Source organism: Typopeltis vanoorti, chromosome 10 (genome assembly GCF_054136105.1).
Source record: "Typopeltis vanoorti isolate ZY-2024b chromosome 10, IOZ_Tvanoo_1.0, whole genome shotgun sequence".
NCBI lineage: Eukaryota > Metazoa > Arthropoda > Arachnida > Uropygi > Thelyphonidae > Typopeltis > Typopeltis vanoorti.
In genome coordinates, this window is record NC_143558.1 from 23010055 (window position 1) to 23022440 (window position 12386).

Consider the following 12386-nt stretch of genomic DNA (forward strand, 5'->3'; position numbering starts at 1 on the left):
GAATTTAAAATGTTACAGCTACTGATTTTAGAGGAAATGAGCCTAAATATTTGGAAAAATAGCATTATGTAATTTATGGATCATCCCCTAATTGCTTAAGCAGCTGAAGATGGAAATTCAAGAATGCAGGTAAAAGAGTTTGCAGATAGGTGAAAAGATATTTCTGTAATAAATGCAAAATGGTGCTACTCCACAAGCATAAACAGGATAAATCACAGATGAAAGAAGTAGCACTTAGCTTCACCAACTGTGGAAACAAATGCAAGAAACAACCATAATGTGTTATGCATAAGAACGGTAATACATTGCTTGGAAAGAAGTCAACAGACACCATAATGCGAGAAACAAACAACCACGGCACACACCTTAACTAAATCCAAATTTATATAGGACCTCCTTTTAGCAGCAATATTCCTGTAATCGTGTAATGAGGTCCTGAACTGTTGTTGGGTAGATATCCCTTGACCTCACCCAATATTCAATAGGGTTGGGATCAGGGCTCTGTGGAGGTCCAGTCAAGTGTAGTGATAGTCGTGTCCACAAACCACGCAGTTACACCAGCAGCCTTATGACACAGTGCATTACCTTGTGCTGAAAGAACAATGATCAGTTCCATAGAAACACCATAAAGTAGGAAGCATTGCCTTGTCAAGAATGTTCAGATAACTCAGAGTTTAATGTTCGTAACACCAGAAACAGAGGTCCAGGCCAAACTGGGAAAAACAGGCCTATATCATCTGCTACCTCCAAATTTCATAGTTGGGGTTATGCATTTTGGTAAGAGACATTCACTGGGCATCAGCCACAACCACACTGGTCCATCTACTCGGTAGAGGGTGTAGCACGATTCATTGCTCCATGACACAGCTTTCCAAGCTTCCATGTCCCACTGTACATGCTTTTTACACCATGCTGCATGTTGGTTTGGGTAATGTGGAGCTTACATATTGGGGTCCTACCATGAAAAGTCATGTTGTGAGTCTTGATTCTGAATGTTTATGTCCAGATTTTTGTTCCAGTCAATGCCTGGAACTTTGCATTCAACATGTCAGCAGACTAATGGCTGTTTTTACATATTATCCTTCACAGTACCCTATGGTCATGTTGGGTGAGTGTGGCGGGTTGTCCATTGCAGGTAGCACTTGCAGTTGACTCTCTGCACTTCCATTCCAGTATGATATCACTGATTGTTGACCTGGGATGGCTCAAGTTGCCAACAATTTGACAAACAGATAGGCCTGCAAATTGGCATCCTACCAAAACACCTCTTTCAAACTCTGTCACTTCCCTTTTTGGCCATTTCACCCAGACATAGCTACACTGACCTGAGAGCATCATATTCCTCCAGTTTATACCAGCTACAAACATGTGACTCGTTACATGGTATGATGCACATTGTCCATGGGGGGGGGGGGGTCCGTTGACTTCTTTCCAAGCAGTGGTGCATATGCTAGTTATGACCACAAGCAATGCTAAAGCACAATCCTCACTAAAAGAAGATTAAACAAAATAGTTTTAAAAATCTGAACTTACTGAATACATAGCTTTTTCCTCTTCAAGTTCTCTTGCAAGTCTTAGTTGTTCAGCTTCCTCTTTATCCAAATGTAAGTATCTATATGTGTAAAAAAAAAACCAGATTCTTACAAGAATATAACTGTTAATAATAAGGCATGCATTTTTTATGCCATATGAAAAAGACTTCATTAGCACATATTGATAAATGTGCTTTAGCATTCCATAATTAATTTACTCAGATATAGGAAAACGTGCATAATAACAAAAATGCATAAAATTGGGTGGAAATCTGTGATGTGTTTATAACTAATGATGTTTTAAAAAAGTAGAATTAGTGATTTTTAGAGCTTTTTAGCTAAAATGCCTAAAGTTATTTTAACCATCTAAGAAAAAAGAAAATGCATGCTTATTTCACCATTTTAATAACACCAACAGAAGATATTAATGTAATATTTAATGAGCATCCAAATGTTTATAAACTACTCTTTGAAGAAACAAAACTGCAACTTACGTTATGAAGTCATCCCCCACCATTCCATATATTGTAGCTTGATCATTCATTTCAGTACACTGATCTACAGTTAGCTGGTTAACATCAATTGTTACATCTGAAATTTAAATTAATTCATATATTACTCCTTTAACAATAATTGGAATATTGAGATAAAAGCATATAAACAATATATTAGAATTTACTGTTAATAATGTTTTAAAAAAGTAGAATCAGTGATTTTTAGAGCTTTTTAGCTAAAATGCCTAAAGCTATTTTAACCATTAAAAATGAATTGAAGGTGAAAGGGCTGTTTTGTTAAAATAAAGGAAGTGGATGGACCCCTTTTGAAGACTTGACACTCAGGAGATACCCTAGGTGTCAGGGAGGCAGAACCCCCATTTTGAGTTTTCAAAATTTGAGTCATCAGAATTCAAGGAGAACCGGCCTACTTGCCTGGAACTCGTGGGGGGGGAGGGGCTGTAGGCACCAGGGTCCCCCCTTTTGAAGACTTGACACTCAGGGACTACCTAGATGCCAGGGGGATGGATTCCCTCTTTTGAGTCTTCAAAATTCGAGTCATCAGAATTCAAGGAGAACTGACCTACCAGTCCGAAACACGGGGGTTGGGCACCGTAGGGGAGGCGTAGGCACCCCCCCCCCCAGTATATATATATATATATATATATATATATATATATATATATAAACAAGTTCTATGTTTTTAGAGTCCACTGCCATTTCATACATGGAGGACATTTAAGGTCATACTACACTATTATAAAAGTTCTAGCACTAACTGACTAGCTAACAACTCAGTTTCTCAAAGGTAATAATACAAGTAAGAAAAAGTTATTAAACCAATGCAAAAAAAAAAAAAAAACATTAATACAGAGAACATATGCTGTTAACAATGAAATGTAGAATGAGTTCTGTTTACATTTTTGCATATGTCACTGCAGTTATCAACTGGGCTGCATTTCTTATCAGTGATTTTTGGAGTAATAATTGCAGTCTGAAACACTGCAGGATCTTATTAGTTGCATAAAATTAAATTTTTCAAATAAGTAAGGTGCTCTGAGAGAATACAGAAAAAAATGTAAGACTACGAAACAACGTAAAAATGAGCTAAGCAGAAGTCATGAGAAAAATAAAGAAAATAAATACCAGAAACTGGCAAAAATCTGGAATAATGATTTTCAAAGATGGTTAAATGAAACAAGAAATAACAGAATGTCAGTAGAAAAATCGATTAAAAATCTGAAATGGAAAAAAGGCTGCTGGAGAAGATGATATTTGACCATAAATATTCTGTTATTTAAAAAAAAGAAAAGACCTCCTGAGGAGTAAGGGATTCACACAGAGGGAGCCCACATCACCTGTTATACTTTTATTGAATTCATTCACACTACAATCTCCAAAGGCAATCTATTCTAACCATGTGTCACTCTATGAGAGAAAAATTTAGCTCTCATCCTCTTCTTCACTGCATTCATTCTCAATTTCCACGTGTGCCCAACTGTCCTCTCCAAAATCTCCATAAATGAAAAATTCCATCTACCGATATCCTGTATGACCCTTCATCATCAAATTCCTGACATGTACCCTCAAGGGGTGTACAGGATATATACATGTATGACCCTTTCAGAAGTTTATAAGTCTCAACCAAATCACTCCTGTTTGTTGGCATTTGCAATTCACAAATTCTTATTCAGTTTTCATAATCCCAATATCACATTTAACAATCTCCACTGTGCCAGAATCTCCACTGAATGAGAGGAGTGATTTGGTTGAGACTTATAAACTTCTGGAAGGGTCATAAAGGGCCATCAAAGAAGAGACCAGACATGCATACGATCCAAGTGTGATCATATCAAGACATTGTAAAAAGACTTCCTCATCTTTACATGTTAAGATTTGTTCCGCATGTGATTGGGATGCATGAGTAGTTGAATCTGAGGAAATATATTGGGTAAAGGGCAATCAATGTGAGCAGACAGGAGCAGTCATAGATGAGAGGTGGAATGGTAGGACCAGTTATAGACCAAGAAATGAATTGCTTTCTTGTTATCATACAGGACTATCCAGGATATCAGTATTGGCATTTATATCTGAGATGAGGTATTGGTCATAAGTTACTACTTCCTAGCCAGTGGCAGTGCAAACTACTCAATCCCAGAAGTCTTCTTATGTCTGTAGATGTGTGTTCATGAGTCCAGTTTGCCTTTTGAGTGACGAACTACTTGAGTTTCCAGAAGAAAAAACCCTGCACCTTCATATGAGACTGGAAAATTCGCCTCTAGTTAAAAGACCTGATAAAGGTTCCTCTTATCATAGACAGGAATTGAACGCAGGTCTTTCCAACCAAAGGGCTTCATTTATACCAACTGAGCTACAGAGGCTCCATGAATCGCTATGCTTATTTATGAATGCCAGGAGTATCAGAAATAAGGAGATGAAATTTTACACTGATTAAGTTTATTCACCCAAAAATAACTGGAATAAGTGAAGCATAGTCAGATGAGAATGACACTCTTCCACTTCTATTCCAGTCAGGATATGATGTTGTTTGGGAGGACAGGAAGAGCAAAACAGAAGGAGGAGAGGGTGCTGATGATGATATCAGATGATTTACATCTGCAAGATAGACTTCAGAACAGTGTGAGGTGAAAGTTGATAAGATGAGATATTTAGTTGAGTGCTGTAGGACAGGAAGTGTGGAGGGCATAGCTAAAGCAATTCATCAACAAACTGGCTTATTGAGAAGGCTGATAATTATGGATTTTAATTATGACAATAGTGATTGGAATTAAGAGATAATTAAGGTGAGTAAATTCTGAGTTCTTAAGTGACAACTACCTTAGGCAATATGAACAAGATAGTTGAGAATCCCAGATATGATCATACTATCAGAGGATGTGATTGGGAATGGAGTGTTTAATCTTCCTCCAGGTGGCAAGAGTGACCATGACATGACAATTTGGTTGTAGCCAGTCTTACTTCTGTAAGGAAGGGATATACAAGGGTTGTTCGATAAGTCCATGCAAAAATGAAGAAAACAAGTTTTTTTGGGACAAACATTTTTATTTTTCAACATAGTCTCCTTTGAAGTCTATACACTTAGTCCAATGATACTGTAGTTTTTTGATCCCATCCATATAGTATGATTTGCCCAACTCTTCAAAATAGGCAGTTGTTTTGGCAATCACCTCATCATTTGATGAAAATCTCTTTCCTGCCACCATTTTTTCATGTTTGGAAACAGATAGTAGTCCGAGGGTGTCCAATCTGGAGACTGGTGGTGGTGGTGGTGGGGGGGGGGGGGGGGGGGGGGTGAGAGATGCGAAAGGACTTCGTAGTGTAAATCAAACAATTTTGCGGTCACAATTGCAGAAGAGCGAGCGGGTGCATTGTCATGGTGAAAAAGAATCTTCTCTTTCACCAAGTGTGGTCGTTTTTCCTTTATTTCATTATTTAAATGATCTGGAAAGATGCATAATACACTCCGGTAATTGTTTTGCCCTTTTCCAAGAAGTCTATGAAGATTATGCCACGAGCATCCCAGAAGACGGTGGCCATAACCTTTCCTGCTGAAGGAATGGTTTTTGCTTTCTTTGGTACAGATTCCCCACTTGCAACCCAATGTTTTGACTGTTCCTTGGTCTCAAGCTGGTAGTGATGAATACGTTTCGTCCACTGTTACAAAACAAAGCAAAAATTCCTCTGGATTCCGTTGAAAAAAACAGCTTCAAGCTGTCTTTGCAACAGTTCACACGTTGATGCTTTTGATCCAGTGTGAGCAAACATGGCACCCATCTTGCGGATAATTTTCTCATATGTAAATGTTCATGTAAAATATTATGTATGCAATCATTTGAGATACCCACAGCCTTAGCACCTTCACTCTTCTATCATCCATCACCAGATCGTGGATTTTTTCAATAATTTCTGGAGTAGTGACCTCAACAGGGCATCCAGAACATTCAGCGTCACTTGTGCTCATATGGCAACTTTGAAAATTACTAAACCACTTATAAACCGTTCTAACTGAAGGTGCAGACTCACCATAATGCTTATCGAGCTTAGCTTTGGTTTCCTGAGCCATTTTGCCTTTCAAAAAGTAGTTTAATCACTACACAAAATTCTTTCTCATCCATTTTTCACAAATCACGGTAGTTGATCGATTCAAACGAACGCCAAACACAGCGTAATAGATCTGACGGAAACTTGGTATGTGTGATCCTCCAACAGTTACCAGCAACCAACTAAAAATAACCTCGATATGTACTGTGGCGCCATCTCTTAGACTTTGCACAGACTTATTGAACAGCCCTCATACTATATGTAAAACTACAATGCCAGTGATTATGAAAAACTTAGGAGACAACTGGGGGGGGGGGGGGGGGGCTATAGCATGGAAAGAGGAGCTGGATGGAAATGAGACAGGTGCTGCTTGGACACTGATCAAGAAATGGTTACAGCAAAAACTTCTGAGCGTATTCCAAAGATTAAAAGGCTAAATGAAGTAGAAGTAAAATAGAGGAATGAAGGGATTATGCATGTGCATGATATCTGGAAGAAGGAACTGTGGAAGCAACACAAGATAATTGGTAATAATCAGTTGCATGGAGCATACAAAGGGCAGATCAGGAAGGTGACTTGGTTGGTAAAGACAGTAAAAGAGCAGTAAGAGTGAAAATGAACAAGTCCAGCCAAGAAAAATCCAACTGAATTCTTTCAATATGTGAAAAGCAGAATGATTATGAGAGGATGTTAATGGATGACACTGGTAACCATTCCTGAGGATATAGTTGAGGTATTCTGCAAGCAGTTTACCAAGCTATTTCATCCTCATGAATGCAATATCATGAGAAAGGGTCAAAAGAAGATTCACTAAGTCAGTGTGGAATGTAGGATATGAAGAGAGATTGAGGGCATGCAATATGCAGAACCTTGTGAATAAAAGAAAGCCAATCTGATATTGGAAGGGTGAAATAACAATGCCAGTAATAGGTTTTTAAAACAAACAAAAATCTAACAGATTATTTACATTTTAATAATTTATTGAAATGTGAAGAAATTAATAGAAAAGTAAAGTTTTTGAACATACTAAAGAAAAAGTCACGCAGAGAATCAATATGGCAGTCAACAACAAATACAATCCTTTTCGTTTGAGGAAACAGCACCTTTTATAAAAAACGCAGCAAACTGTTTAATTGTTTGGATAATTAAAACTTCAACATTTGAATTACTGAATATAAAATATGCTATACATCTCAGTTACTGCTATACAGTAACGAAGTCCTTTGGAAAAAAGACCCATATTCAAATCTTTCTAGGAAACTAGGAACATTTATAAGGCTTCCAAATGAAGGCAGGTTACTATCATATAGAAGTAAATAGATACCTCCTACCTCGGCCTACTCTGCAAAAAGAGGTAAAACCACAGAAAACACACAGACAGACATACATGACTATGAAGATAGATTAACAGTATAATCACTATCCCAATTAGGTTTATAAGAACCAATTTACACATTAACACAAACACAGTATCTTGTATGCTTCTTGAGGGTAGGTACAACACACTAGAAACTGATGAAACTTGCATGGCATTAAGAGGCCACTTTGGGAAAATACTATATAAAAGAATATCTTTTACCCAAGTCAATATCACTAAGATCTTCCTTTTCCTCCTCTTCTTCTAAATCATCATCCTCTTCCTGACTATTTAAGGATGCAGCAGGTGTGCTATCATCATAAACATAACCAATAGCTGCTTTTTTCTCTGCTAATCTAATGACACAATGAAAGAAAAATTATTTAAATTTTAAGCTCAAATTCAAGGCATGCATTTTATATGCACACTAAGAGATCTACTAATTCAAAATGTGCTAATAGCTGTTTCACAAAATGAAATGTTTAGCATTATATTTTTTTATAAAAATAAAACAGAATTTTTGTGGTTACTGACTTAAAATGTCCTCAAAACTTACAAAACAAATATAAAATAATAATATGCAAATTAAAAAACATCTTTACTTCTTTTTCTCTTCTTCACCACCAGGTTTTAAAAGAGGACCAAATCTCTCTTCCAAGAATATCTGATGAAGAAATTTTTCTTCAGACACTGAAAGAAACAAACCTAAATTAACACATATAGTTAATACTGTGTTATAATCTCTATAATTAAACAAATATATTTTGTAGTAACAAAGCGTTACTACAAATTATAATTTATTTCACCATCCATAAATCAATAACAAATTACTGAACGTTTCTTTGTTGGTAACAATCTACCTTGTATTCATGCCTATCTTTTTCTTCCTTGAGCATGTCATTCAATAAATGGTTCATGTCATATTAATGTAGGTTGAAATATAATTCATTACACTTTTAGTGTTTTAAATATCCTCCAAAATATAGAGGATATTTAAAAGTTATTGTTAAAATGTCGAAATGTTAGCATGGAGGAAAGTACTGTAAAAGGAATCAAAGATGATAAAGGTGACAAGAAAACTGAAGATAAGGATATCCTAGACGTTTGGAGTAATTACTTTGAAAGACTTAAATGAACTAAGCAGTGACAGAACCATGCTAGGAAATTTTCAACAGGAATGCAAAAAGGAGTATGTATCAATATTTGAGGTAGAAAAAGCTGTCAAAACTTTAAATGTAGAAAGGCAGCTGGAATAGATGATATTCGACAAGAAATGCTTAAGTATGGAGATATAGAAGTTTTGCAGTGACTACACTGCATACTTCAGAGAGCCTTTTCAGAAGGTTGATTTCCCAATGTTTTGGAGTAGAGCTAGCATAGTGCCCATCTATTAAAAGGGAGTAAAACTGAATGTAAGAATTACAGTGGAATTTCTCCACTAAGTGTTCCAGGCAAGATTTATGCAAGCATACTTCAAAAGAGATTGAGAAAGATTGTGGAAGAGAAACTTGGAGAAGACTAAGCCAGGTTCAGGCCAAATAGACATTGTCAACATCATATTTTCACTTTAAGACAAATAGAATTTTGTGAGAATATGTACTTAAGTTTTGTAGATCTGGAAAAGGCATATGAAGTGTGCAGAGAAAAGCTTTTCAAAATACTACAATTATATGGGGTGAATGGAACATTATACAGAGAAATACATAGTCTATATTTAAGTTGTCAGTCAGAGGTTAGAATTGAAGGAAATACAAGAAGATGGTTAGATGTAAAACTGGGGATAATAGAAGGGTGCACATTATGAAAAAAAAATGGCATTAGGCCTGATATTAGAATTGGAGATATCAAAATGAGCTCTTTGCTTTATGCAGATGATGTTGTACTCCTAAACACATCTAGTGCAAGTCTCCAGGATTCACTAGCTAAATTGAACAACAGCTGTAACAAATTTGGCATGAAAATCAGCAATAAAAAGACCAAAACTATGAAAATAGGCAGAAACAGGAAACTTAGCTGTATTCTGAATGGAGATCCTATAGAATAAGTAAAATATTTCAGCTATTTAAGCAGCTTTTAGTGAAAATGGCAGGTTAAATCTGGAAATAGGACAACAGAATAAGCAAAGCTGGTATGGTGGGTTGCTGGCTGAATAATTTATAAGGAATAAAAGAGGAATCAGCCAAAACACCAAACCAGCAATATACAAGATGTTTTTTAAACCAGTTTTAAGTAATGGATCTGAGAGTTTGGTTAGAAATAAAGCACTTGATCAAAGACTAGAGACCACAGATGTGATAGTTCTGAGAAAAATTAGGAGAATGAACTGATGGCATCAATGGCAAAATCATATTAAAAATGAAGATATTAGAAAGGAGCTTCACATTATTAGCAGTCAAGAATGTGTCAGCAGAGCTAATTTAAGTATGACCATTTTAATAGAATAATGAAGAAAGGTTAGCAAAACAGGTGTTTGATGCCAAGATGGCAGGAAAGAGACCCAGAGGAAGACGGAATCAATCCACCCAGACCTTGGTCTGGGTGGATTGATTCCGTCAGAAGTACTTTAGAAGCACGAAATGTCAGATATGACAATACTGGAGTGCTCACAAGTAACAGATTGATTTGGAGGAAAATTGTCATTAGGAGATTAATAATAATGTAAACTTAATCATGTAGTGTGTTATAATAACCTGAACACCCCCTTTGGGTACATATCAGGAAATTGATAAGAATTCGTAATCCCACAGGTCATTGAATTTTCAGTTTATCAGAAACTAACATTTACTGGCAGATACATTCACTCATCCTCAACTATCATTCATCACAAAAAATGGTATTATCAAGAGTCTTGTACACAAATACCCTACCTTAAAGGAACCTTCAAAAAAATAGCAAGGATTTTTCAATAAATTCAATCTATATGATTTTTCTCAAACCGGCTCAGAAATTGTCTTCCTTCCTACCATAAACAAAGGATATATTACCACCTCTTTCTTTACCAGGTGTCTATCAAGTACCCTGCTTGTGCCATCTTTCCTATTTTGAACAGACTAGCCATTCTGCCATGATTAGAATTGAAGAACATTCAGACTATATTACATTTTGAAATCTGACACGTATGAATTTGCTTCTCATGCTATTGTTGTAACCAGATAAAACTTTTTCACTCCAGCAGGTTCAAATTTGATTGTGTCTTCCTCAAAACGTGAAATGCTAAAAAAATGTCTGAACTTGAATTGATCAGACCATATACCAATATCAAGTTTTGGGAAGTGATGACTATTAATTATTCATAAGTTTTTTTTATTAATAATTATTTTAATTTTTTTTATTCTACCCAACTTACTACAATTGTTTCTTTGAACTCTAATATCATATACTTTAGCTGTGACCAAAACATGAGCGAATATACACATGATTTATGACTCATTATTTGATTCATCATTTATGGTCTACCTCCCTAATGATGTGCACATAATGTTGGATGAAATATATTGCAGTTTTTGAATAAATTTGATGTAATTGTTGTTACACATGTAAGGGGAGGGGGGGGGGCTGAAAAGTTCTGATAAACAATTAGAACAAAAATGATACTGATATAACTAGAAGAAAGAACATATTTTAAAACCCTTTAACCCCATGTTTGATCAAACTATAATAATTTGTTCTTTTGCTTTTAGGATATATAAAATGTGTCAGGGGTTTTGAAGAAATTCAAAGACACAGAGATGTGGGCTGTCATCTAATTTTTTATACTATAAGAAAAGTCCGCAACTGAAATCGCCAAACTTTGTGTGAGACTTTAGGGGACTGTGCTCCAGCTTGATCCAACTGTTGGAAGATGGGTGGCCAAGTTTAAAACTGAGAATACTGAGACAAAAGATGTCCTTAGGTTAGATGGTGTAATCCTTACCAAATACCTCAAAAAAAAGGTGAAACTGTTATTCAACAGCTATGAAGGAAGTGAAGGAGGTACTGGAGGAAAAAAGCCATGGGGAAACTGAGCAGAGGCATGCTGCTTTTGCAGGACAATGCACCTGCTCACACTGTTCATGAAACCCTACAGACAATACACGACTTGGGCTTTCAACGTCTGCCTCACCCACCCAATTTGCCAGACCTTGGTCCCATCTGACTATTTCCTATTCCCAAATTTAAAGAAACACTTAAAAGGAACAAAAATTGTACTATTACTTGCTAATTTTTAAAGTTTTGTAATCCAAGTTTTCCTTCCATGCAACCCTCATTTGATCATTTTCAAAGAACTTTTGTTTTATATTATACTTTGAACTGTCTGTTCTTAAATTATATTTTTTTCTGAAGTTATTTTATTTTTTTTTATGTGCTCCTTTTCTTTAATTCTTCCCTTTTTGATTAAATCAAGTTTCCATAAAGTAAGCCTTTCTCTAGATGTTCTATTTGCTGGTAATGATTTTCTTAAATTTTTAGTAACTTCTATTATTGTGAAGCTATTTCTTCCATTCTATCAGATAAGTCTGATTCATTCATACTTCTTTCCTTCAACTTTTCTTTTGATTATAATGATCCCCACTGATGTCATGGTTGAAGAATTTTCCTTTGCTGACCTTTCAACTTTTGTGAGAAAAATCGACGAAGGGTCCGACTTTCTCATAAATGCCGACCGAATTTGGAAAGAAGCATCAAAGTGAGAAAGTCTCAATAATGTCATCAAATGCTACAGAGATCTAGTACTTGAAGAGACAAAAAAGACAAGGATGGTTCAACAAACACTAAAAGACTACTTCACTAAAAAGTAAATTACTGTATGCTAAAATTGAAGCAATATTTGTTTTGTTTTCTACAACTTTTATATCTGTTTAAAAGGATTTTATTTGTTATTTAGTTAATAAAAATAACATTTTTTGAAACATTTTTATTATCCTAAATTTTTGTAATAAACAAATTAAATTGAAAACCTTT

General features: G+C 35.6%; 1 protein-coding gene across 2 annotated transcripts in view; it reads right to left on the bottom strand.

The window, feature by feature from the left end:
* Window positions 1-12386, bottom strand: part of LOC150102225 (uncharacterized) — a 274606-nt gene that overhangs the window by 197317 nt on the left and 64903 nt on the right. For both annotated transcript variants that reach the window (XM_090399744.1, XM_090399743.1), the window contains exons 6-9: window positions 8048-8135; window positions 7668-7801; window positions 2027-2123; window positions 1534-1612 (exon numbers count right to left, since the gene is read on the bottom strand). In XM_090399744.1, the coding sequence (XP_090255870.1) occupies window positions 1534-1612; window positions 2027-2123; window positions 7668-7801; window positions 8048-8135 (398 nt within the window). The remainder of the gene's footprint in view (window positions 1-1533; window positions 1613-2026; window positions 2124-7667; window positions 7802-8047; window positions 8136-12386) is intronic.